Genomic DNA, 25,538 nt, shown 5'->3' with positions numbered 1-25,538 from the left:
CCATTTTCTTAGCATATACAGGCTTGCCCACATATGCCAGGCACTGTATTGGGCACTTGACAAAATTCCTATTATTTTGAAATAAAAATTTTTCTTAAGTCCTTTCCCTCCATGAGATTCTGACATTCTCTGATAAAGTCTCTTACGCAACCTTGTACACAGCGTTTGTGGTCCATTAACATCTGGCTTTATTCAGTCCCTGTGTGTTGAAATCCAGTGGCTGTCATTGGGTTTGATTTTTGTCCCCCACTAGGCAGTGAGTCCTGGTAGTGTATTGGTTCCATGTTGGGCTGTGATCTGCATGGTCAGCAGTTCGAAACCACCAGCAGCTCCAAGGGAGAAAGACTGGGCTTTCCACTCCTGTCAACAGTCACAGCCTGGGAAACCCACCAGGACTCGCTATGAGTCAGCATTGACTCAGTGACAGTGAGTTTGGTTTCAAAAGCAGTGGGTGATGAGCCTTGGTGCATACTGCTCACCCACTGGACTGCTAACTACAAGATCAGCAGTTCAAAACCACCAGGTTCTCCCAGGGAGAAAGATGGAGCTTTCTACTCTCCCATAAAGAGTTATGGCCTCAAACTCCCAAGAGCAGTTCAACCTGTCCCACAGGGTCGTTCGGAGTGGCCATCCACTGGATTGCAGTGACTTTGAATCTGATACATGCTGTGACTCTTGATAATAGTGGCAGCCCTTTAATGCTCCACAAATAGCCTGGCCTTTGGCTCAGTAAATAGGAAGGGGAGTAGGGAGGGTTGGCTTCAAAAAGTGTGTGGAAAATGTAATTAAAGATAATAGAACTTTCCGAAGCCTCTTCATACGTTGGATAGATGAATGAGTGGACCGTGCTTCATCCTCCCAAGAAATTGAATAGATTACTGTGTATAATCCTTTCCATGTTACTGCAGGGAAATTAGGTCCAAACCAAGCTCAACCTGTTGCCCTCCAGTCAATTCTGACTCAGAGAGACCCTGAAACAGACAAGAACCACCTCTGCGAGTTCCCGGAGCTTCCAGTCTTCACGGGAGCAGGTGGCCACGTTTACCTTCTGTGCAGGGTGTGGTGGGTTCAGATTGCCACGCTTTGGGCTCTTCAGCCGAGTGCTTAACCACTGTGCCACCAGGGCTCCCCACATTGATGTTGTGATTAAACTCACACAGCTCTGAGGAGATGGAGCCAGGATTCCCTGCTAGTTCTTTGGGACCCCGAAGTTAGCACTGGCGATTGCTTTTTAATGCTGGAAAGTTGGTGAAATACCTAACCCCTGACATATGAGGGTGGTACATGTACTCTGGCCTCAGCAGACAGGGAGGGCTTTTAAAAAGGTAACCCCCCTCATATCCTTCAAGTGAGTTCTTGTACCATCCAGAATAAACTCCCACAAGGGCCCGTGCAAGCAGACCACTGCTGCGCACCAGGCTCGCCTCCTGCCCCTCTCCAGCGCTCTCCTTCTGCTCCAGCCACACGGGCCTGCCCTTCATTCAGTGCCTCACTCAAGTGTCCTCTCGGTATCATCGGCATCCCCTGCCGCTGCTGTACTTCATATTGCTTGTCTCAGTGCGTCTTTGTTCTTGTCTTTCTGCCTGTGCTTGGTAAAACAGAGGAGCAGCGAAAAAGTCCAGGAAGACCCTGGACAAGACGGATTGACACAGTGGCCGCAACAATGGGCTCAAACGAAACAATTGTGAGGATGGTGTAAGACTAGGCGGTGTTTCATTTTGTAGTACATAGTGTCACTGTGAGCCCAAACCAACAGTTCCCCTGTGAACAAGGACTTGTGTGGACAAGGGCTTCTGCTGCCCCTTCCCTGTGTCTGGCCTGTAACTAAGATTGACGCAGTTCTGAGTCATAGCCACCCTTTGTGACAGAGGAAGACAGCCCCATAGGGTTTTCTAGAATAGAATCTTCTGTAGAGCTGCTGGGTTCTTCCCCTTTAATTGCTGGCTGTGTGGCCCTGAGAAGTTAGCTAGCCTCTTGGTGGCTCCAGGGCCACATCTGCCAAGGTACCAACACTAATCGCAGGCTTTGTATGGAGCTCGCCAAGGCACTGTTGCAGAAACTGCTTGGCACATGGTCAGGCATACACGGGAATAACTGTAAGCAGGTGTCACAGTGAATGAAAAGGAGATTTTTCCTTATTACTTTGTTTTCCAAATTTCCCCCCAAATGCACTGCCCTCATATTCCTCAGGTCTGGGTGTGGGATTGGGAAAGAGCGGGACATGAAATTTCATTTTGGTGAAGATGTCTTTTGAGGACTGTAAACTCAAAACTCACTGCCCTCGAGTCAGCTCCATGACTCATGGCTACCCTACGGAGAACACACTGGAACTGCCCCTGTGGATTCCAAGACTCTAAATCTTTATGTGAGAGTAGAAAGCCCCATCTTTCTCCCATGAGGAGTGGAGGGTGTTTTCAAACTGCTGACCTTGCAGTTAGTTTCCTAGTGTATAACCCATGGGCCCACCAGGGCTCCTTTTGAGGACTATGCCTGAATTTTCACTTTGTGGGTAAAAGTTTGATACGGCCCCTAGTGAACAGCATTTTTGTTCAGTGGATGGTTTTATAAAGAATTATATGGTCTCGTATGCCAAAGGCATAGTAGTTGCTAGGTGGGCTGCTAACTGGGAGGTCAGCAGTTCAAAACCACCAGCCTGCTCTGCAGAGAACGATGACGTTTCTACTTCCATAAAGACTTAGTCTCAGAAACCCACAGGAGTTCTGTGCTATCCTCTAGGGTCACTGAGTCCGCATCAACTCGATGGCAGTGCGTTCTAAGTATGCCGAACTAAGAGGAGGCCTGGTGGCTTAGTGGGTTTGTTTGGTGTTTGGATGCTAATTGCAACGTCCGAGTTTCAAACCCATCAGCTGCTCCAAGGGAGAAAGATGAAGCCTATGGAGATTCCCAGCCTCGGAGACCCGTGGGCCATCTGTGTGAATCCGAATCGAGGGCTGCAGGGGGGTCTTGCGTTTGGGGGTCCCTTTGTCAGCACTGTGTTTTCCCTCTGGCCTCCCAAGTTTCCCTTTGAACAAAGATCGATACTTATATATCGATTACTAAAACGAGGTAGTGTAAACTGTGTCTGTCATGTTGTAAACTGCCTATACCTGACATAAAATAAACAGCCCTCACGGGACAGCTGAGTAAGTCTGTATACCCAAACCTCTGGCCCGTGTGCCTGCCAGGGTGGGGATACACTAAACAGCCTGTTTTGTTTCCTTGCTTAGGTTGACAAAGATGCAGAATTGGTGGCCCAGTGGAACTACTGCGCTCTCAGTCAAGAAATCTTGAGGCGACCGATAGTTGCCTGTGAACTGGGCAGGTATGGCTCCTTTAATCAGCGGGAAAGTGTCGGCTAAGTGATGTAAGATCACTTTTTTCGTGGGTTGGAAATGCCGTTTGTGACCTGTCCAATGTCAGTGATCCCGCACAAATCTGGAGGCCCTGCAGAAGTGCTCCCTATCTCAGCACCTGTGCCCTCCGAAGGGGTCTCGCAGGTCCCAGCCTCAGCTTGAAAACTCAGGGCAGCTGGGGCTCAGTTGATAACCCACCTGCGTGCCACGCCCAGGGGGCCACAGCGGCAGCAGTAGAGTGGCATGCCCCATCTTCGCAGCTGCACGCAGCCCTCGTTGCTCCTGGGCTGCTTGGTTTGTTTTTGTTCTGTTCTTTAAGAAAGGTTGAAAGTGTGTGTGCCTTCACTAGAAATCTCTCCCAATTTTTTTTGTTGGTTTTATTTTTTATATTATTTTTTTAATATATGTATCATTCCATAGTTCATTCACATCAAACAGGACTGTACAATTGCTACCGCTGTCAGTTTCCAAACATTCTTTTTCTACATTCTCCCAATCTGTATGTAAACCCTTGTTCGGGTCACATCCATCCCTCAGGCTGTCCGTTTGTAGCTTTTAATTTATATCAGCCTCGATTTGTGTTTGTGTGTGTGTGTGTGTGTGTGTGTGTGTAAAGGACACACAGCAAAATGCTCACCAGCACAACCATTTCTGCATCTACGATTCATGGCATTGGCTGCATTCTTCATGCTTCACCAGCAGTCTTATTATCTTTGCACAAAATACTAACATGAAGCCCACACCACCACCACCACCCCAAAGTAAAAACTTCCCCTTTCCCTGCTCCCCCCATGACTGTTACTAAACTGGGGTTTTGCTGGCTTTGTATGAATGTGATCATGCAAGTATTTGCATTCCTTATTGTATTAGTCTAGGTACTTAGGAGAAACAAATCCACAGCAACTCATATATGAGTTTTATGTAAAGAAAGTGTGCATCACAAAAACATCCCAACCCAATGCTGCCCAAGCCCACAAGTCCAACATTAACCCATTAACCCAACACCAGTCCACAAAGTCCTCCACCTCACAAAACAGAGGCAATGATGCCGACTGCAGGAGGAAAGCTGAGTCAGTGAACGAACAAGCATCTCAGCACTAGCAGGGGTCTCCACACGGCTGCTCCAGCACCCGGGGCTGCATCGGAATAGGTCCATGTAGCTTCTCCTTGGGGATGTCTTGTAGGAAGTCAATCTTGCAAGCTGAAGCAGGGAACTGCTAAGGCAGCTACACCCTGGTGCGAACATCACAAAGCAAGAGACCCGAGAACTAGAAAGGCGAGGCTCACCCCCCATTTATCCCTCCGCCTTTCAATTAGCCCCACATGTGATTATCGGCCAGGCTGGCACAATTAACTAACTCACTTATGATGGACCAGTTTCGCTCAGCAGCATGTTAAGGTTCACCCATGTGGAATGATATCTCTACCGTGGTGTAGTGGGTTATGCGTTGGGCTGCCGCCTGCTAGGTCAGCAGTTCAAAACCACCAGCCACTCCTCAGGAGGAAGATGAGGCCGTCTCCTCCCATAAAGATTGACAGTCTCGGAAACCCACAGGGCTGATCTCTTCCACCCTGTATCGAGTTGTTATGAGTCAGGATCGACTGGTAGGCAGTGAGAATGCACCATTGTGTGAGGGGGGCCTCACATGGTTGTTGGAAAGATGGGATTAAAAGGGAATGTTGTGTTCCTGTGCACTTTTTGAAGTAGGTCCCCACCCTACACCCCGAACCATGTGTATAGCCCACATTGTGTTTCCCCCAACGTCTTGTCAGTGGAGAGTTCCACTGTGTCCACATTTTGGACCCTGCACATAGTGCTGCAGTGAGCACCCTTGCTTTCACTCCTCCTGGCTCTCTGCCTGCGTCTGTGACTGAGAGGTCCAGAGAGACCTGGTGGCAGAGTGGGTTACTCGTTGGGCTGTTAACCACAAGGTCAACAGTTCACATCCATCTGCTGCTCCTCGGAGGAAGATGAGGCTTTGCTGCTGCTGTAAGAGTGACAGCCTCTGAACTCACAGGGCAGTTCTGCTCTGCCCTTGGCGTGGCCGTGAGTCGGAGCCGACTGATGGCAGTGAGTTTTATGGGAGTTCCGTGTTCAACTTTCTGGGGACCCACCAGCCGTCCTCCACAGGCTGGACCAACCTCCTTTCCCACCCTGACAACGTCCACGAAGCCAGGCCTTTCTGCCACCAATCATGTGACTTTGGATGGTCCTCTGCCCTGCACCCATCAGTTCTTGCTTGCTCCTGCTCCTCTGGTTTAGTTCTTTGAAGCCTGTTGGCTCCCATCGTGTTTTGACTGGCGTGCTTATTGTTGCAGACTGTACAATAAGGATGCTGTCATTGAGTTTCTGCTGGACAAGTCTTCCGAGAAGCCCCTGAAGGCAGCCTCTCACATCAAGAGCATTAAGGTGAGACTGGAGGGCCGGAAACGCTCATAGCATGTCCCTGCATGAGGTTTGTCTTGGACCCGCTGTGTTCTCGACTACTAAGCCCAGAGTTCTGGGATGGGAGGGTGGGCTCCTTCTGCGGGTCCCTGTAGTCTCAGGTGAGAAGTTCCCAGCCCTGCACTGTCTGCAGGGTACAGGTGCCGGAATTTAACAGGTGTGAAATTGCTGCAAAGCTTCCTGGCATTCTGCGTCAGTGTTGGGAGGCATTCTTTAACGTCAGCTGCTGGAGGTGTGGATTTGGAAAACACCTTATCGGTTAGAGACTTTGAGAGTCGTGGTTGTGACATGTGTGGTCATCAGTTGGTGACCGGAACAAGCTAGGAAGGAACCCGGTGAGACGTACGTCTGTTGACACAGGAAGTCCCTTTGTCATGTTGATGCTTTTCCACAGAACGTGACAGAGCTGAAGCTCTCTGACAACCCTGCCTGGGAAGGGGACAAGGGCAGCACCAAAGGGGACAAGCACGATGACCTGCAGCGGGCGCGCTTCATCTGCCCTGTGGTGGGCGTGGAGATGAACGGCCGGCACAGGTCAGTCACGGCGGGGCTGGGGACACAGCCGGGGCCTGAGCATTTGAGAAGTGGCTCGCAACTGCACAGTCCTGTCCAGTGACCCTCAGAGCACACAGTGCTGGGTTCAGGGACGTCGCAGCCCTTGGCCATGGGACTCTGCGTCCTCTCGACTGTGGTTTTCATGGCCTCTGCCCTGGAGAGCAAAGTGAGGAGCCTGGGACTGGCACCTTTTCCTACGAGAAAGCAGGCAAAGGACGGGTGCTTCCCACCTAACTAACCCCCCTCAGAACTGCTGGACATCACGTGGCAGGAAGCCGTGTTCGAGGAGGTGTGGCTGAGGGGCTTGGCCTCGGTGCCCAGCCAGTCCTGGCATTCCCCCTTGGCGGCTTATGAAGCAGATCCAAAAGATTTGTTCTCCTGTAAACAGTGGAATGAATGTTGGACACGTGAGTAGATGCCGCTCACTCAGAGAGAAAGAGGAGGACCCCCAAGGAGATGGACTGCTACCCTAGGCTCAGACGTAATAATGCAGGGTCCGGGCCTGCTCTGCTCGGTTGTCCACGAGGTCGCTGTGAATCAGAACCCACTCGATCAGCATCCTACCACGTAAACTAGGAGCACACAGAGCTTCGCGGGGATGGGGGTGACGGTCTGCAGAGCCAACTGGCTTTCTGTTCAGTTCCTCCCTGCTCTGCAACATTGATTGTGGTCCTCACAGCGTAACCTCACCCCATTTCTGTTCTTTCCGCTCCCTGTGTGCCCTCTGAGCCAAACCTGGGCAGAGACTGCCCTTTCCGTTTTGTGCCAGGCTGTTCTGAGGTGTGTGTACCACCTACCTCTTAGGCCTGTCAATTGCTTGACTGAGCATAGAGCTAAACATGGCGAGAGTTCAGTTCCAGGCCGGAAGGGTGTCTGAGGACCCTGGGCTCCAGGGCTCCTGCAGTCGCTCCCAGACCAGTAAGTTTGGTCTGACTTAGAAACGTCAGTGACAGTTGGTCTAGGCCGCCCTCTGGAAGGCAGAAAAGGACAAGCGAGTGGGAGCGTTTATTGGCTGTACGCCGCCGTCTTTAATCTTAGCCTTCTGACACGTTTGTGGGTGTTGTAGAAGCCAGTTGCTGTGGGGCCCGCCCTCACTCACAGCGGCCCTGTGATCTTTACAGAAGCTGACTGCTGCCGGGGCGGCAGCTGGTAGGCTTGGACGGCTAACCTTGTGGTTAGCAGCCGAGCACTTGACCGCTGCACCATCAGGACTCCCTGCGCACTGCTTTAACAAGGGTGTGGGGGCACCTCCTCGCATGCCAGGCCCTGTGGCTGACCACGCCATGCTCTCCAGGGAGGGACCACATAGCGGGCTGACTGTGGGTTGCAGAGAAGTAAAATCTGAGGCGCCGGGCCTTTGTTTTAAAGATCACTCCTCTGCTGGGGTCTGACTGTGAGCCACGCAGGGCCGTCTCTTAACAGCAGGCAGCACAGGATCAAGCCGGAAACATTCTGGGAAAACAGGCTCACGCTCCTTGACCTGTTCCACTTCCTGTAGAAAACCATGGTTTGCCCCCATAGAGGAACTTGGCAGACAGGCTCAGCTCCGGGGGCTTGACCAGGGGCTAGCTGTAGCCACTTGCTCCCATTGTGGCTTCCCCGTCCCCTGCTTCTCTTGCTGGTTAGGCACTTCTCCACCCCAGGTCAGCGAGCCTGGCCTCCTGTTCACCCTGGGAAATCAGATCGGTTTCTTTGTTTATTTTACATGCTGATGTTTTTCTCTCCTTTAATGGCACCTGATGTAATGATTCTTAACCGTGGGTCAGGCCTCTGAGTGAAGTGGTCAGGTGGGCGGCGGTCTGAGTTGGGTCTCGCCCGCCCTGAACCTGCCCTCTTGGTGGAATTCTCCGCAGGTTTTGCTTCTTGCGCTGCTGCGGCTGTGTCTTCTCGGAGCGAGCCCTGAAGGAGATCAAGGCCGAAGTCTGCCACACGGTGAGTCCCCAAGCTTGCCAACGCTTGTCTTGTTGTCTCTGTGGCTCTGTAGGCTGAGGAGATGGGTGTGGGTGATGTGGGGTCCCTCCCTCAGGTTGGCATTTAAACGGCCTCCGGTCTTTCTGAAATGCCCATCCCCACATGTCACCTCTCCGTGGACACCCTTCAGGGGCTCTTCCTCCTGCGGCTCTTCAGGGCCGAGTGCATTCTCTTGACCCAGTCTGTGGCCGGGGGTCCCTGCCCCTGAGACTCAGTGCTTCCTGAGTCCTGTTGCCATGTCTGCCCCCTTCGCTGTCCCTGGACACCTTTCGCCCTGCTCATATGGTCGTGAGACCCTGGCTTTGTGTACCTGCGTCCTTGTTAAAGAGCGAGTTCATCTCCCATGTACCTGCAGCTGGTTTGCAGTCACCATGGGTCCCTCCGCTTGCCACTTCCTCCCTGGCCTCCCCATTCCCGTTCGCCCTGCTTCCTGGCTTCCAGGCTGGGGTGGGGGCACTGGCTGCCGTGTAATCTCATGCCCTGACTGAGACACACACTCCTCCCTGCCCTTAGTGTGCGCTCTAAGACCTGTCTGCTGTTTAGCTGAAAGTGGGTCCCTGGAGGTGGGCTCAGTTCTGGGCTTGTAGGCTGCTGATGGGCCCCAGTTCAGGGGTCTCACCAGTCTCCATCAGACCACTAAGTCTGATCTTTTTTATGAGTCTGCTTCTGCAGTGGAGCCGTGAGCGAGTCTTTCCCCACCAGGCTGAGTTGGGGTGTGGGCCCCGGCGCTTCCTGAGCCTGCCCTTGGTCCATGTGCACGGTCGGCTCACTTGTGGGAAGTGCCGGTGACCGTGGGTGGCTGCCACGGCTTCTGCTGGACCCCAAATGCGAGTGTGGCTGGCGTTCTGGATCTGCATGTGCCCAGGCTGTTTTCACTTGTAAAATTCGGGTGTCTTGTGACACTTCTTGTTTGGGACAGGGATGGGTAAAACCATCAGGATTTAGCATCCATGTTGAGTAGTTTTCACTTCATAGGACAGTGCACTTGGGATTTCCTGTGTCATTTATTCAGCAGTGTGCGGTGTGTCTCCTGTACTAAGGACACTGAGTAAGCACTCCTCGCAGGGACGTGCTGTCTGAAGGGCTCTGCCCGTGGTGTTCCTCAAACCCAACACTAAGTTCAGGCCCTGGGGACTGTCCCCGGTCTGTGACTGGGAGGAGGCCTCAGGTGTCCTGCATCTTGGTGGGAGACCAGGAGGCTCGGGTCAGGCTGCTGCGAGTACCGCTGCTTGGACCTGTCTGTTGACAGTGAGATAGTGTCTCCACAGATCCCGTGGAGCAAGAGGGACCTGCACCGGCACTCTCTCAGAGCTGCTGGCTTCCAGGAGAAAGTCTCCATTTCCTCCGGGTTTAACACTTGTCATCGGTAGTTCTGACTCCCGGGAGCCCCGGGGCAACCAGAACTGGTGGGGTTTTTGAGGCTGGGATCTTTCAGGAAGCAGGTCTCCCCAGGAGCTGTGAATGGGTTTGAACTGCCAACCTTTTTGTTCTTCCCGATGCAGGATGGACCTCCTGTTTCCAGTTAGTTCCTGTTTCTGATTAACGTTACTGCTTTTACACTTGTGGTAGAAACATAAAGCTATGTCTTTTAAGTACATTGTCACAGAAACAGTAGTTAGCTGGAAGAAGACTCTGAAGAGAACGACAGGATAGTGGCAGGGAAATGGCTCATTGGTCGCAGACTGTTGGGACTCTGGGGTGGGGCCTGGGGCAGAGAGAGGCAGAGCAGACGCCCTTCTGCAGGACTGGGAGTGCTGGAACTCCAGCCTGTGGTTGCTGGGCAGCTGGGAGGGCGAGGGGGGCACTGGGGGCGGCGGACACAGTCCCCGGCCCCCTCAGCACATCTGCAGGGACGCCTGTTTCCATTTTTACTAACTGAAAGCATTCCAGTGAGGATTTTCCCTTTTATAAAAGACACAAAAAGTGAAACTCCTTCCCAGGAGCCACGCATTGGGCAGCCTCAGTCCTGAGATTGTCTGCCAGGGCCTGTGCAGGCTTTGTTCCGGTTCATATGGGCTTTGCTATCTGAGAGCACTCAGAAAGCTTTCCCGTGTGAATTACTTCCTGCCTGTGCACCACTTCTGCCTACGCAAGGCCTGGGGGACCCCCGTCCAGCAGCTGATCACCTGGGTCAGCAGGTCCCAAGCGAGGAAGCGCCTTAGAAGCACTGCTTTCAAATCCAGCCTTTGTTTCCTTGGCACCGGCACCTGTGACGGCTCGCTCTCTGGCGTACAGTCGCCCTCTGCTGACTGAAACAGCCATTGGGCAGCCATGCCACACAGTACCGTCTGCACGGAGTTGAGCCCAGACCTTGGTTTTGTTTCCTGGAAGCCGATGTAGCCGGGGAACTCTGAGATCTTTTGGTTGGTTCTTGCACCGTCGAATGAAAACTGGCAAACTCGAAACTCAGTTCCCGGGGCCTTCAGGGGAAGAGGAGACGGCTGAGGAAAGGGGAACGGAGCCACAGTTGGGGTTGCCCAAGGGGAAGCAGAGACCGGGCCACACACAGAGCCCTACCTGCCCCCACCCCCAGGGAGGCTGTGTGGTTGGCTAGAACTCCTGCCATCAAAACCGGATGTTGTTGGTCCGATACGTAGTGCCTCCACGTGCAACAGAACGAAGCACCGCCTGGTCCCACCCCTCCGCACCTCCGTCTCAGTCCGTCTCACGGAGGCGCTTCCTCTTTACTGCTGACCCTCTGCGTGAGCAAGCATGATGCCCTTCTGCAGGAACTGGTGGTCGCTCCTGTCAGCGTGTCCAAAGGAGAGAGAGAAGGCTCCCCGTCCTTGCCGCAAAGGCGCTGTCTGGCTCTACTCCAGACACAGGCGTCTTCGCTGCCCGCGGGCTGTGGGACAGTCAGCAGCTGCCTCCGCCGTGACTCCGTGAGTCTGGCCTTCTCTGCTCTTGCTGGTTCATTGTCTGCGTCTCCCATAGGTGGGAGGCCATTGAAAAGACTCTGCCTCTTTCTTTGCTTAGAAAGCAAAGGAGACAGCTTTGCTTTTTAACACAAGATATTCGCTGTAGTTCAAGAAAGCCTACATCTTCCTAGAAGTATCTTGGAAGTTATTCTTAAAAATAGATTTGCTGCCAGTAGAAGACAACCGTGGGAGTTGTCCTCTCACATCTGGGCACATACAGTTCAGTGGAGCCAGTGCCACCAGAGTGGGGCTCGTACTGGCCAGGAGGAGAGCTGGTGTGGGGCAGGCAGGGGTGCATGGAGCACCAGCTCTGCCCTGGAGACTGGCTGATTGCCTCTGGGCTTCAGATTCCAACACGTGCGAGAGAGAAGTACCAGAAAATCCCCTGACAGCTTTCCTCCGAGCTCCACGATTCCCCCAACAGTGCTTAAAAAGAGGAAGTAAGTGATGTTTGTACACTGTTCTCAGGATCTGAATTCCTAACATATTCTCTACAGTTGGGCAATACTGAGTGTAGGTAGTTCTCAGCTTGTGACATGTGAGTTACAGGGAACTGCTCTACAACGGTGTTTTTTTGGTTTTTATTATATAGCTTATTGACAATGTGTATCACATACAATGTTAAAGTATATCTGTAAGTTTATATGTCATGTTTCCAGCCCCCAAAGACAAACGAAGACCAGGTTTATAAAGATACATGCAGACAATAAAAGGTGTCACAAACGAGGTATTCAACTTAGTTGAGAACCGCTAACGATGGGCTGGTGGACATGGAGCCCCCCCCCCTCCCGTAGGTCAGGCGGGGACTGTCTGTAGGTCAGCCAGGGTTCGCTGACTGCTCTGACAGAGCGGGCCCTCCAGACTCCAAGTGCAAATGCAGTGCAACTTCAGATTAGACAGCTTGCCTTCATGGGGGACTTGGGGGCTCCTTAAAGCTCTGACCTCCTCTGTGTGAGGGTCCCCCACATTTAGGTGATGTGAACAGCTAACTTACCATATATACTCGAGTATAAGCCAACCGAATATCAGCCGGAACACCCAATTTTACCACAAAACCTGCATAAAGAATATGCTGGAAAAACTCAGCTTATACACAGGTATATATGGTATGTAGTTGCTGATGGAAGCTTGAGGTTTAAGTTCACCCTGCGGTACCGTGAAAGCCTGTCTATCTGCAGACATGCCTGGAAGATACTCCTGCCAGTTTGACTCCAGGCCACCGCAATGAAGTGTCACAGCAGAGTGTGTGTCAGAGTCCGGTCTGTGAAGTGAGACAGCATTGGGACGAGTCTGAGATTTCAAGAGTGGCCACGGCACACGCTGTTGTGAGAACGGCGTGGGCAGACTTGCTCAGGGCAGCTGCGGCCCGTCCGGTCTGTGAAGCAAGGAGGAGCCCAGGCAGCTTCGTAAAGCAGCTCACGCTGAAAACCCCGGGAGGCCAGTTCTGCTATGCTGCGCAGGGGTTACCCCCGTGAGCCGGAGTCACCTTGCTGGCCACAAATGTTCTCTCTTTATCCAATGACTGCTGGGGAGAGAAGAGTGGCTCCCGTGGGACTTTGACAGGCCAATTCTGAAGTGGCACACATCACGTGTACCACATCTTTTGGCCAGTACCCAGTCACAAGGTCGTGCCTAACTTCAAAGGAAGCTGGGAAATGTAGTCCAGCAGGGTGCCCAGGAAGAAGCAACAAACACCAGCCATTCCTGCCAGACTGCCAGCAAGAAGAGTGATGGTTCAGGAAGTGCGGTGCATCATGGTCATGGGTTCCACGTGAGAGTGAGAGAGCCATTCTGCCAAACTTAGGTGGGGAACATTGTCGTTTTTAATGTAGCATTGGAACTTTAGGCGTTAGCAACCCCAGTGGTCCTGGGGCTTGTACTGTCTCTGCCTTTGGGTCTGTGGGGGCATCCCCACCCCCCCACAGGCACTGGTTCCTGGGCTTACTTGGAGAGTTGTAGCAACTTTGTTCCATCTTCGGAAACGCCAGGCGGCACCCTTGTTTTTCGACAACAGGATCCAGAGAGATGGTGTTGCTAGGCTTGTTTGTTTGCAGTATAAACAAATCACTAGCCAAAAAAATGAATTGTATTCCCCACTGGATTTTTTGCTTCTTGCAATCAGAAGAAACCCGTTGGAGTAATTATTGGAGGCAAGAAAGCAGTTTATGCTCCTGCTCAGTGTGAGCCCTGCCCTGCAGCCTTGGCAGCACAGTGTGTGTGTGTGTGTGTGTAACAGAGAGAGAAATATTTGTGTTGTTGCGTTGGACTCATTAAGAAATGCAGAATCTCAGATCGCACCCCAGACCTACTGAACCAAAACCTGTATTTTCACAAGAACCCCAGGTGATTTACCCCCAACCCTGTGGGCATCACAGGTTTACAAGGGTCTAGAGGTCCGGTTGGCAGCCTCTGGCCTGCTAGCACCCAGCTCCATGAACTTGGGTCAGAGATGGGCTAATGGGCCGGGCCGGCGTTCCCCGCGCCTCCCTTACTGCTTCGTGCTCATGCCCCCGTTGCACGGGCCCTCCGGTCAGGCCCCTCTTCCTGAGTGAGGCACGGGTGCGAGACCTTCCAGCTCTTCTCCCTGCTTTAATGGGATTGCCAGTAGCTGCTGCTGAGCCATCATAAGCTACAGGGGCAGAACTAAAGACAGCCAATCTGAGCCATCCGGACAGCCCTTTGGAATGCAGGGAGCAGTGTGGCTGGGCGCTTGCAAGTTTTGCCTTTGACACCATGGAAAGTGCTGGTCTGTGGCCACCCAGACCGCTGTGCTGTGTCTGCCCGTCTCAGCCTGCCCATGTGCCCGGTGAGCACGAAATGCCTGCTCCGCTGCAAGCTGGGCTGTGACTGGCCTTTGTCTGCTTCAGCGTTTTCTCTCGGCCACGTGCTCTGTAAGGGTTAGCTCATTGGCTTCGCGGGGCTTTTACGTCATCTCTGTGTCTGAGAAGCTGCAGTTGACTGAGGCCTTTACATAAGGGGGCTTCAAAAAGGCCGTGGGAAAATTTCATGACCTTTTCAGTCCATTTTCCCACAAGCTTTTTGAAACCCCCTCATATACTGTAAGTCCAGAAGAAAGATGCTCACTGTCCTGAATTGTGTCCCACCACACTCCTTACCCTATACCTATCCAAAGGAGCTCTGCTGACGTAGTGGTTATGTGTGGGGCTGCTAACCATAAGGTCTAAAGTTCAAAACCACCAGCTACTCCTCGGGAGAAAGATGGGGCTTTAGACTCTGTAAAGAGTGACAGTCGGAAACCCACGGGCAGGTCTGCCGTGCCCTTTAAGGTTATTCCGAGTTGGCTCATTGGCAGTGAGTTTGATTTGGATACCTGTCCAGAACATAAAAAGATGTTAAGCACAGAGCAAGCAAGGGCAGTCAGCAGAAGACAGGCCCCGCATGAAGATCATTAAAGGGCCAGAGAGAGGAACTTTCTCTGAAAGCCCACAGAACCAGTGCCCTGCATTCAGACTTGCAGCCTCCTAACTGCTTGCCGATGCCACCTGCCCTGGTGTTTCTTCTACAGGAGGGAGTGGGCCAGGGAGCAGAGACCGAGGCGCTCGTCTTAGACCTGCTGTGCAGTCTGGTAGCCACAAGCCACATGTGACTATTTAAATATCTTGACAGTGCTTTAAATGAAACTTTAGATTTACCTCATCAATTGCAATCCCCACACCTGGGGCGGGTGTTGAAGAGCACAGGTGTGGGGTGTTTTTAATCTTCACGGGAAGTTCTCTGAGACAGCGCTGCGGGGCACAATCAACTCCAGGCGACTTGTTTAAGCTGTGGTGTTTCAACTCCAGGTTAGCTGCATGTCACCCAAAAGAAGGGACCCGTCAGTGTGTGTCTGTGGTCACCAGGACTAGTGACCGTGCTCTCGAGCCAGAGAGCAGCTTGCCCGTTGCACTCAGAATTTGTTCTGTATTAATGTTGTGTTAGGTTGACTAGAGAAACCATGCAGGGACACTCACATGTGTGTGAGAGAAAGCTTACAGTAAGAAGCCTTATTAGCCCGTCAGCCTCTCTCCAGACTCCCGAAGCCACGGGCAGTGATGCTGAATGCAGGCGCAGCACTGGCTGTGGGGGCACAGTCTTGTGAATCAAACGGCGGTGCAAGCATGACCAGGCTCTGGCAGGGTTCACGCCAGTCTCCGAGTGGCTCTTCCACAGGAAGGTGAGGGCAGAGAGAGTGGCCGCCTCCAGAGAGCCATTTATCTTGGTGGCACCTGCAAATGAGGTCATCAAGCTGCAACCGGATTGACAGACTAAAGTCCACCCTTATCTTCTTACAGGTGCCGTGCTGCACCAGAAAACCCAACTCAATCACAGTGTCTCATGCACAGTAACATACAGGCCTTCAACGCAAGGGTGTGTGTGGGTCTGTGTGTGCTCTCGAGTGCATGCATGTACGTATGTGCTTAGTCCCACCTGGCCCGGGATTGTAGTACAAGGTCTAGGGGAGATGGTGGTTTTCAGCCATTGTGGCAGAAGCAGCCGGCCCTTTCTGACTGTCTTTCCCACAACTCTACCATTGGCCAGTAATCAGGAGCGAAGAGTCATCTGCGAGGAGATGTTTCCTCATTTCTGGTCAGGGAAACCGGGCTGTCCCAAGGAAGTGGCCCTGCACCTCAGTGACTCAGCTTCATGTTGAAGTCGGAATCCTGCTGGAAGTGCCAGTGGGGGTCCACAGGCCCCTCTGCCTGCCCGAGGACTTTGAGCCGGTGCCGCCTCTCCAAACAGGTTACTGCCAGGGAGTCCTTGGACGACTCGAATTTGTTGGCGAACAGAGAAGGTGATCGGATGACCCACGGCAAGTCCCCGGGCCCGTAGACGCAGGTGTCCTGGACGTAGTGGCCTGCAAAGGAAAAGAACTTAGCAGGCCCTGCCCTCCCACCAGCCGGCACCTGTGCAAAAAAGGGTCCTCACGTCACAGGGACTTAGATGGGCTTTTGTGTGGAGTTCTGAGTTTATGGTGGGCCCCTTTCTGTCAGTGAGGTGGATACAGAATGGCCACTGCGCCAGTCACAGCAGGGTTTGTGTCGGGAGAGTGCACTCATTTGTCCAGAGACTCTGGCGGCTTCTGCGCTCCACGCAGGGCTCCACACTGCTGTGGGGGGACTGCGACTTGGAACCTGGGGACAAGGGCAGCACGCCTGGTGCATAGCAGCAGCCTCCTTGCTGCCTGGATTGGGAGCAGCATCAGAAACAACGGTGCCCAGCTCAAAGAGGGTGGTTGACTGTATGTGTGTCTGCCTATCTGTATGTCTCTCCATGGTTCTGCTGGCAATTCAGGCTCCCCAAAGGGGTCACCGCCATGTCTGACTCGCCTATTCATGGGCTTCATTTGGCCTGGGATTTTCTCCACTCCCGCTCTGGTTCCCCGTCACCCAGATTTGGAAAATTCAGGTTTCTTACCATCTAAACTGACTACACTAGTTTGAGGCATTGGTGTCATGACCTTGTTAAGTTTCCCTTAGTTGTGGGTGTTTCTTAAGAATCGTGTTGGATTTAGCAAACCATTGCTTCTTCCCTCCTGGGTTTGCCAGCAGTTTGCCTGGAGCCGAGAGTTTCAGTCCTGGAGACCAGCTCAGTGTGTTTGGCTCCTGAACACTCGTCCTCACATAGCTCTGGGGCGCTGCCCCTTAGCCTCTCCTTGGGAAGGCAAGGGGACAGGCCATGTGTGTGTGGAAGGGAGTGGGCGCCCCCACAGCTCTGTTGTCATCCAGCTGATTTCTGCTCACAGTGACCAGCTGTGTGGTGGGGAAGAGCCGCTCTGCTCTGTAGGTTTGCTGGCCGTGAGCCAGGCCCATGTTCTCCCACAGAGCTGGGGGGCTGTCCCTCAGCGTGGAGGGTTAGCAGGCAGAGAGCCTCCTCAGGCTAACTGGGAACACAGCGCTCGACTGTGAAGCAGCGTGGTGCACTTTACCAACATGAGGACCAGCAGGGTGGGAGGGAGCCATGGCACCTCTGTGTGGCAGAGGCCACAGGGAGTTTTGGGTCACCTGACAGTAAACCCAGCCCTGTCACTTCCTGTGACTTGCACATAGACCTCACTTCTCTTATGAGGGAGATATAGTAGCCAGGTCAACCCAAGAAATGTAGACTGACCTCCTAGGGCCAGTCCTGGCTGGAGGGCCTTCCCCACTGCCGCCTCAGCGGTGCACAACTGGGTCCCGTGCACATTGCAAACACGGGCAGAGATGACCTCGCCACGCTTTCCTGCCGGCCACATGCACACCAGAGCCAGTAGAGTGAAGAACTTCCCCAGGTGCTTGCGTTTAGGGAATAATGGTTTAGATTTATAATAATGACTTTCCACCAAAAAAAAACCCCCACAAAAACCCAACCCTTATTTACTCTCATTTAGAAGAGTCTCACTAGAAAAACTCTGAGCCATGACTTCATTATCATTATCATCGGTCAGGGAGAAGTGAACTCTCCCCTCGCTGCTCACTTGAATCTATGGTCAGCCTCAGCACGAGGCCAGGGGCCACCCCAGCTTTGTAGGGAAGGGCACGGGTGCAGGCCAGCCAGTGTTCCCTGCCCCCTTTCCACTATGGGAATCCACCTTTCTAGGAAAACGTCCCGCGTCTGCGTCCTTGTCCTCCGAATGCAGCCTGGCGCACGGCAGCTCAAATCACTCGCCTTTAAAGATTCTGGTACTTGATGTTTCATATTTGTTGACAGCCTGCCTTCTTAAGGTCAGTCTTTTAAACGGCTGAGAAAACGGCATATCCACTCTATTCAAACCTGAGAAGAGCCGCTCTCAAACACTCTGCAGATAGGTCCTCCTGCTGAGGAGCAGCCCTCGGGAAGCCAGAGGGAGCAGGGGCCCGATGCCTGCAGGGAAAGCCGGAACCCATTGCTGCCCCACCATTCCCATTCCCAGCAGCCCTGTGGGACGGAGAGCAGACTGACACCGAGGGTGGGTATTTCTTAAATTGAGCTCAGTAACAACGGCAGCACCAAGATTCTGCCAAAGAGCTACTCAGCCCCCAGGCTGGAAAAGGCACCTTGCAAAACTGAAGTCTGTAGTCTTGTGAAAAATCTGATTTCTCTCCAGGTGTGAGGCCCGCCACTCTAGAGCAAAGCTTCTTCAACTATGGGGCTCCATCCCATATAGCAGGGGTAGGGAACCTTTTTTCTCCCAAGGACCATTTGCATATTTGTAACATCATCCAAAGGCTATATAAAAATTATCAACTTAAAAGTCAGCCCGCTATATTTGCTCAGACATTTAATGAACTCAGCCCTAATAGGAGGATGGCTGGAACTGCTTCTCTTTGCTGAGGCCTGGGTCTCAGGCCTTCTGGGGCCCGACGTCCCCAACCCTGCCGCATGTGGTTGTGTCGCCGAAGGTGAGACCAAACTCTGCATCGGTCAAGTCAGTCCTGACTCCTGGCACCCCTGGGGGTAGAAGGCCTTGTCTTTCTCCCAACAGCTGCTGGCAGTTTCAAACTGCCCACTCTGGGGATCGCAGCCACTACACCACCAGGCTCTTAACTGAAGGTGGCGTCACAATATATGGCAACAGTGAAAGGTTTCTGAACACACAACAACCAGCAATTAGTTCAAAACCAGCCGCGTCAAGACTCCGGGTGCTTCTGGCTGTGCTTGCCTGGTGCCTGGGTACAGATCTCTTGGGATGGGGACCTGGAGTGGGAAAGGCATGAGGAGCTCCGCTCTAGAGCAGGCCGTGAGCTCCGCTGTGAGGAGCAGAGCGCGAAGACGGCAGTGTGGCGCGCCAGAAAGTCTCCGTCCATGTGCAGAGCTGGCAGACAAGACCAGAGGAACACGGGTGGCTGGATTGCAATACAGCTTGATTTACACAAGTGGGTGGCATGTAGCCCATGGGTGGTGGCTGCTTGTCCCTGCTCTAGAGCACAGTTCTCAGGGGAGAGGTAAGGGAGACTGGACTCACTTTTCACCTGTCTTTAACTAGTTGAAGCTCTACAAACCACACGCTGCTGCTGTGTGATCACCCTGTGAGATTTCTCAGCCTGGGGACTGCCGATCTGTGCACTTTACTCCAGGGAGATTTTTCCTTAATAAAAAGTTGAGGTTTTCTATTTCCCCCCCTAAAATGAACACCTGCTGGCTTCAGGAGTTCTGGTGGAGTAGTGGTTATGCACTGGGCTGCTCACCCTGAGGTCAGCAGTTGGAAACCTCCAAAACTGCACCTTGGGAGACAGATCAAGCTCTCTGCCCCTGTAAAGAGGTACAGTCTTGGAAACGCACAGGGGAAGTTCTCCCCTGTCCAATAGGGTCGCTGGGAGTGAGTCTGGTTTTCCATGGTTTGTTTGATCAGACCGTCACATGAGGGAGGGCCAGCCGTCCCCAGTGCCAATGACGTCGCAGAGGTGTGTCTTAGCCGTACACACGGTGAAGGTTTGGGTGTGGCGGGATTGGGCGTTTACCTTTGCAGCCGTCGTGAGTGCTTCCTTCCTCCTGTTTCCATTTAATGGCTCGAACGTCCCCTTCCCAGCCAGCATCTGGTGTTGCTCCTGGAGCATCTAGGGAAATAGCCCGAAGGGTCAGGCAAGCAGAGCCCTGGGGTCTTGCCTCAGGACGCAACCTTTCCGCTCTCCTGGCTGGGGCCTTGGGCTCCACCATCAGGCCTCGAATCTCCATCTTTGTGCCGAGACCTCACTTCGTGCCCCTTACCCCGCCCCTTGCCGGGTACTTAACAGTTATAAAATGCTCTTCATAATTCAGGAGATTTGGGGCTTTTTTTCCTCTGTAACTGCCCTCTGATTAGGCTTGTGGGTGAATGTGAGAGATTGTCAAACAACCTTCCCAACTTCTGTCACATTCATTGATTGCATTGTTGTCTAGACTGACTGCTTTAAGGTTCAAACTGAGCCCCCTTCCTGATGGGAGCCAGTCAGCCTTACACAAAGGGAAGACATTCTGTCCCACCTGATTAATGAAGTCCATCTGACTTCCTCTACATGCCAGAGAACCCGAGGGTGTGTCTGCCACACAAATCCCTGTTCTTACACTGTTTGCCCCTTCCCATTCTGCTGGAGCGCTCAGCACGACATCTGGCACTTGTAGGCACCCAGTGATAATAAGTAAGTGAATAAATGGAGCCTCGGTGGGGCAGTGGTTATATATTGGGCTGTGATCACATGTTCGGCAGTTCGAAACCACCAGCAGCTCCTTGGGAGACAGACTGGGCTTTCTGCTCTCATAAACAGTTGTAGTCTCAGAAACCCACAGGAGTAGCTATGAGTCAGCATTGAGAGAATATTAATTAAGTAATGAGTAGGTAGAGCCCTGGTATAGTGGGTTTCAGGTTAGCTGTTAGCCACTAGGTGAGCAGTTTGAAACCAGCAGCCACTCCAAGGGACAAAGATGAGGCTCTTTAGTCCCGTGAAGACTCAGAAACCCACAGGGACAGTTCTACCCTGTCCTATAGGGTCACCATGAGCTGGCCTTGACTCGATGGCAGTGAGAAATGTCTGAGAGAAGACGTCCCCAACTGTGTGCTCAGAGTGGTCACCAAGCTCAAGCTGGGCATTGCAGTTCTCCCTGGAAAAAGACCCCAATGTGGCACAGGGCTCGCTGCTAACCCCGACCATGAAGGACTCATCCCGGACTGCTCATACCTCGGACTCGGTTCAGGGTCACCCAGTAGTGTCGCTCTGGGCTGTGGATGCCTTTGCACCATCGAAGCAGGTCTTTGGCTCGGACGTCTGTCAAGACAAACTCGGCAAACCTCCTTGTCAGCACGTAGTGTGCACTCCCGAAGTAGAGCTGCAGGCTGTGGGGTGGCTTGGCCTGGAAGCTCTCGTTTGGAGGCTCGTAGATGCTTGTTTCTGGGGTGAGTTGGCCGTGGCTGCGGTTGGCATTGGGCCTGGCACCCTGCGGGGGCTGGGCCACTCCAGGGGTGATATTCTTACCATCCCATTTGCTTCTGAGGTAGTGCACGATCTCCTTGTTGGTTTTGACTGGGAAATCCTGGCCACAGAGATTAAGGACATAGTTCCATGGGAATCTGGAGTGGACCAGCTCTTCCATGCAGTTAAGGTCTGCCTGTAGCCTTGTCAGGCCAGCAGAAACCACCTTGGAAGCAGTGAACATGTTCCCAAAGCAGCTGACCAGAGTCTGCACGGCCGCCTTGAACTTCTTAGAGGCCTTTGCGTCGATGTGAATGCAGTAGACGTTTTGAGGGGCATAAATAGCTCTCAGAAGACGCACGAACATGGCCAGCTCTGTGCGCGCGGTCACAATATAAGCCAAGGAGAAGTTGCCCTCCTCTGCAGACAGGGGTCTGGTGATGAAGCGCAAGCCCTCCAACAGCCGGGAGCAGTTTCCTGGGCCGTGGAAGTGAGCCAGGATTTCAGAGCCATGGGGATTCTTACAGAACTTGGCCACCTGCGGGGCCGCCCCCTTCCCGTGGAAGAGAGCTGAGCACAGCTCGTCAGGGTAAAAGCCACACTCCACCGCCAGGGGGTATGTGGGCTCCTCCTGCAGGTCCTCGGGATCCGGGTTCCTGAAATACAGAAAGACGCAGACGCAGATGACTGCGCACATGACAAGTCCAGTCCTGGTGGCCCGAAGCCGGCTCATGCTGTGCGCCCCCAGTGCCGGCCTCTCACCATAGTTTGCACTGCTTCCCGTGAGTTTTCTGAAGAAAAAAGAATTCAGGGGTGGTCATTAGAAGCCCTGGTGGCGTAGTACAGCAGTTCAAACCCACAGGTTCAGTTCTGCCCTGGCCTATCATGTTGCCATCCACTCCGTGGCAGTGAGGTTGAGTTTTGCCCTTCCCCCAAAGCTTTGTGCAGGCAGCGCATACATTTGAAGTGTGCACTCTGTCTGTCTTTGATGTGCGTGTACATTCCTGAAACTGTCACCACAACCATGACACCAGCCTCCTGGAGGTTTCTGGTTCCCCTTTGGGCACCTCTCCTCCTCCACCCTTGTCTGCCGGAGCCGCTCTGTTTCACGTGCGTGTTTTCTGTGACTGTGTGTAAATAGAACCATATGGCAGCACGTCTGTGCCTAGTGGGTGTTTTGACTGAGGATTATAGCTTGTTCATCTGTGTCACTGTACCTCTCCCAGGTTGTTCCCTTTACCCCAGGTAACATTCTGACCCAGGGCTCGCCATTCACCCGGGGAGGTAGGAGGGCATTTAGGTTTTTTCCCTAGCCAGGATCCCGTACACAGAGATGCCATAAACCTTCATGGACAGACCACTGTGTGGCAGGTGCAGGCTTGTGTTTCTGTTGGGTTAGTACTCTGGGCGGGCGCTGGCTGGGCCAAACACATAGACATGGGGGTGGCGGGGAGGATGGGGGTGGGTAGCTTTTTTTGTGTGTCATCAATTTTATATTCAACAATTTAAAATGCTTATTACCTGCTTCCTCCCCCCCCCCATCCTTGATTTCGGTAATCCTTTGGGGCGATGACCGCTGCTAAGAACCGGCTGCAGTGGTCTCAGGGCTGCGGTGCCTCGGTCCCTTCCCACCAGCAGCGTGTGTGCTGCTTGCCCCCATCCGTGTCCTCGCCAACACTCAGACGGCCCTTTCTTCCTTCCTTTTTCTTTCTTTTTTTCCATGTTAACCATCCTAACAGGTGTGGAGTGGTACTTTGTTGGGGTTTTCTGTGGCCTCTTCTTGCTGGCTAATGATGGGTGAGCATGTTTCATGTGCTACTGCTCAAATCTAGACAGGTGCCCAGCCCCGATCTAAAACACTCCTTTGGACAGAAGCACTGTCTTGTTCTGTTCTGAGGATGAGCCTTCCAATAAAGGGCACATGAAGAGAAATAAGAAGCTTGTTGAAATTAATGACTGAGTTAATTTTCAGGATGGCAACTGTTGTGAAAAACAGTTTACCTTAGTAGGTGCTTATCTTGTGCTCTCCAGAAGTGTGGTGCCAAACCCACTGCCATCGAGTCCATCCCCACTTCTGAGACTGTCAATCTACATGAGAGCTGACAGCCTCATCTTTCTCCCAAGGAGCAACTGGTGGGCTTGAACCTCTGACCCCGAGGTTAACAGACCACCAAGGCTTCTCTCAACAGATGGGAGCAAAAGTAGTTTCATATTATTATTATTGTGTACAGGGCCCATCTAAGATTTAGGGATGAAATATTCATAGCTAGAATGTCTGGCTTCTGTTTTTCGGGGTGTTCCCCCTATTTGTGAGCCCGGGCTCTGGATTCCCGTGGACAGTCGCGTCCTACTGTCTGCTCCTCGGCCGCAGAACTCAAGCTCAGTGCCATCGAGTCGATGCTGACCCAAGACTGTAGTCCTTGGTGGGGGTAGAAACTGGCTGCATGGCAGTGGGTTTTTGAGATCACAGCCAGTTACTCTCACTTCCTGCCTCCTCAAGGTCCTTACGTTGTTGATACACAGAACAGGCAGTGAATTTTTTACTGTGATCATAAATGCAAAATATCAGATAATGAGAGGACGGTGAGAGAGGAGACGGATGGATGGAGGTGGAGAACTTTCGGGAGCTTTTTGTGCATCTTGGTTTCGTTTGAAAGCATTTCAAAGTAAAGCCTCCTGCTGTCACAGGAGTAAGGTACCCTGGGGAGTTGGATATTTGCAGTCGTTTGTAATAATGAATGGAGACAGTCCCATGTGGAACTCTGGTCCTTCAGGGCCCTGCACAGCTAAGTGTTTTTCCCTCCCTCATGTAGAGACGGGGGCATCAACTGCTTGAGTGCAGAGCTGCCGCCCTCTGCCCTGGTCCCATTAGCCCAGCGTTCACAGGGGCCCAGCGGCTCCATGCTGAGTCCCCCCTGCACTCAGCCGGGCAGGGACTGGCTCTGTGCAGGAAGTCTTGGGGACACTGCTGTGTGGATTATTAATAGTCGCTGCTGCTACTGCTGCTGCTGCTGCTGCTTTAGCCCGGCACGCTGTTTGGGCCCTAATAAAACTGCCATTCTTTACACGGGTGATTGGATCACTAAATCGGTTTCTAAAAACTATAGTGACTTTTTTTTTTGGTGGGGGGAGGTTCATAACAAGCGCAGTCCTTACTGGTTTTTTAGCCTCTCACCATCCCACCCCCTGCCCCCCTTCCCAGAAAGCTGTATTTAAAATAAGTGCTTTTTTGAAAGGCCTTCTGAGGAGTGGCACTTGGCCCGGCTTGTGACGCAGGTACGCCTGCTCTCTGCCAGCCCGGCCCATCCCTGTGGCCCCGGGCAAGGTTTCTGCCGTCCTACTAAACATCACAAGGGATTTCAGAGAGCCGGGACCCCTTTCCACTGCTTTGTCTCCTTAGACCAGCTCTTCTAGGCCTTCGTGGATGTCAGGGTCCCTCAGCCCCAGTGCGGCTAGCTGCTGACCAAGGCCAGCAGTTGACCACCAGCTGCTCCTCAGGAGAAACACGCGGGACTGTGGAATGCTCAGACCCCCAGGGGCCAGGGCTGGCCTGCCCTGTAGGGCCTCCATGAGCCGCCGCGGCAACCGTGGCTGTGGGTTCTTGGAGTCTGAGCCCTTGGTGGAGTCCGACAGCAGCAGCACCAGGGTAGCAAGGTCTGGCGATCTGCTTCTGTGAAGATGCCCACCCGGAAAACCCTTGGAGCAGCCACTCCGCTCCGCGCCCCGGGGCTCCCGGAGGCAGGTTACCTGGGTGACCGCAGGTCCTCTCCCACCGGAAACCCGCGGTGAGCCTCTCTGTTTAAACATACGCGCACACATACAGGAGGGGCTTTAGAGTTCCTAGAGGAAAACGGAATTCAAAGGTGATGGCATTTCTGCCGTCAGAGCATGTGGAGGTCCTGCGTGCGGTTGACTGAGGCCCGTGACTTGGAGAGCCTTGGGACAGTGCACTGTCTAGACATGGCTCTGCCATCTCCCCTTTCCAAATCGTGGAAGAATCCTGACAGGAACAGAAGTCACTTGAAGTCCTCAGACTGGAACTGCTTTTACGTGTTCTGTTTCTGCCCAAACATAAAATGTTTCCAAACACACTAAGGAGAGCCAGCAAGCCAGGTCTCCCCTGAAACATTCTCTAGCCCCCCACCCCTGGGTGTCATGTGTTACCACCAAAATCAAACCTACTGCCGACAAGTGGATTCCAATCCAGAGCTGTGAGACAAGACAGAGTAGAGCTGCCCAGGGTTGTTTACGAAAGCAGCAGGTGGGTTCGAACCACGGACCCTCCTGTAAGCAGACAAGCACTTAGCCACGTCTGCCGTGGTCCAGCAGGATGCATGCCACTTCCCAAAAAACGTGCATCCAGGTATTTTTTTTTTTTTAACATTTTATTAGGGGCTCATACAACTGTTATCCCAATCCATACACACATCAATTGTGTAAAGCGCATTTGTAC

General features: G+C 52.9%; 2 protein-coding genes across 2 annotated transcripts in view; one reads left to right on the top strand and one right to left on the bottom strand.

Annotated features, from left to right (window-relative positions):
- RTF2 (replication termination factor 2) overlaps window positions 1-25,538 on the top strand; it is a 35,681-nt gene that overhangs the window by 1,355 nt on the left and 8,788 nt on the right. Inside the window, exons 2-5 of the mRNA XM_004698068.2 lie at window positions 3,228-3,322; window positions 5,673-5,763; window positions 6,194-6,333; window positions 8,208-8,286. Of these exons, the coding sequence (XP_004698125.1) occupies window positions 3,228-3,322; window positions 5,673-5,763; window positions 6,194-6,333; window positions 8,208-8,286 (405 nt within the window). The remainder of the gene's footprint in view (window positions 1-3,227; window positions 3,323-5,672; window positions 5,764-6,193; window positions 6,334-8,207; window positions 8,287-25,538) is intronic.
- LOC105979688 (beta-1,3-galactosyl-O-glycosyl-glycoprotein beta-1,6-N-acetylglucosaminyltransferase 7) lies at window positions 15,872-21,818 on the bottom strand. Its single transcript, XM_013007655.1, has 3 exons — window positions 20,855-21,818; window positions 19,661-19,756; window positions 15,872-16,098 (listed from the first exon to the last, which is right to left on the bottom strand). The coding sequence occupies exons 1-3, from the start codon at window positions 21,816-21,818 to the stop codon at window positions 15,872-15,874; spliced, it is 1,287 nt and encodes a 428-aa protein (XP_012863109.1).

The sequence above is a fragment of the Echinops telfairi genome, unplaced genomic scaffold (genome assembly GCF_000313985.2).
Source record: "Echinops telfairi isolate 266 unplaced genomic scaffold, ASM31398v2 ScPeMD7_5592;HRSCAF=6446, whole genome shotgun sequence".
Taxonomy (NCBI): domain Eukaryota; kingdom Metazoa; phylum Chordata; class Mammalia; order Afrosoricida; family Tenrecidae; genus Echinops; species Echinops telfairi.
Note: the sequence above shows the minus strand (reverse complement) of the source record. Positions and strands in the feature narration are given on the sequence as shown.

Excerpts from the sequence above, each read along its gene's own strand:
- LOC105979688 (XM_013007655.1), bottom strand. The coding sequence starts at position 21,818 with ATGAGCCGGCTTCGGGCCACCAGGACTGGACTTGTCATGTGCGCAGTC. Across the intron at positions 19,757-20,854 it reads GACCCTGAACCGAGTCCGAG|ATGCTCCAGGAGCAACACCA; the intron begins GTATGAGCAGTC and ends CTATTTCCCTAG. Across the intron at positions 16,099-19,660 it reads CACTCACGACGGCTGCAAAG|GCCACTACGTCCAGGACACC; the intron begins GTAAACGCCCAA and ends TTTCCTTTGCAG.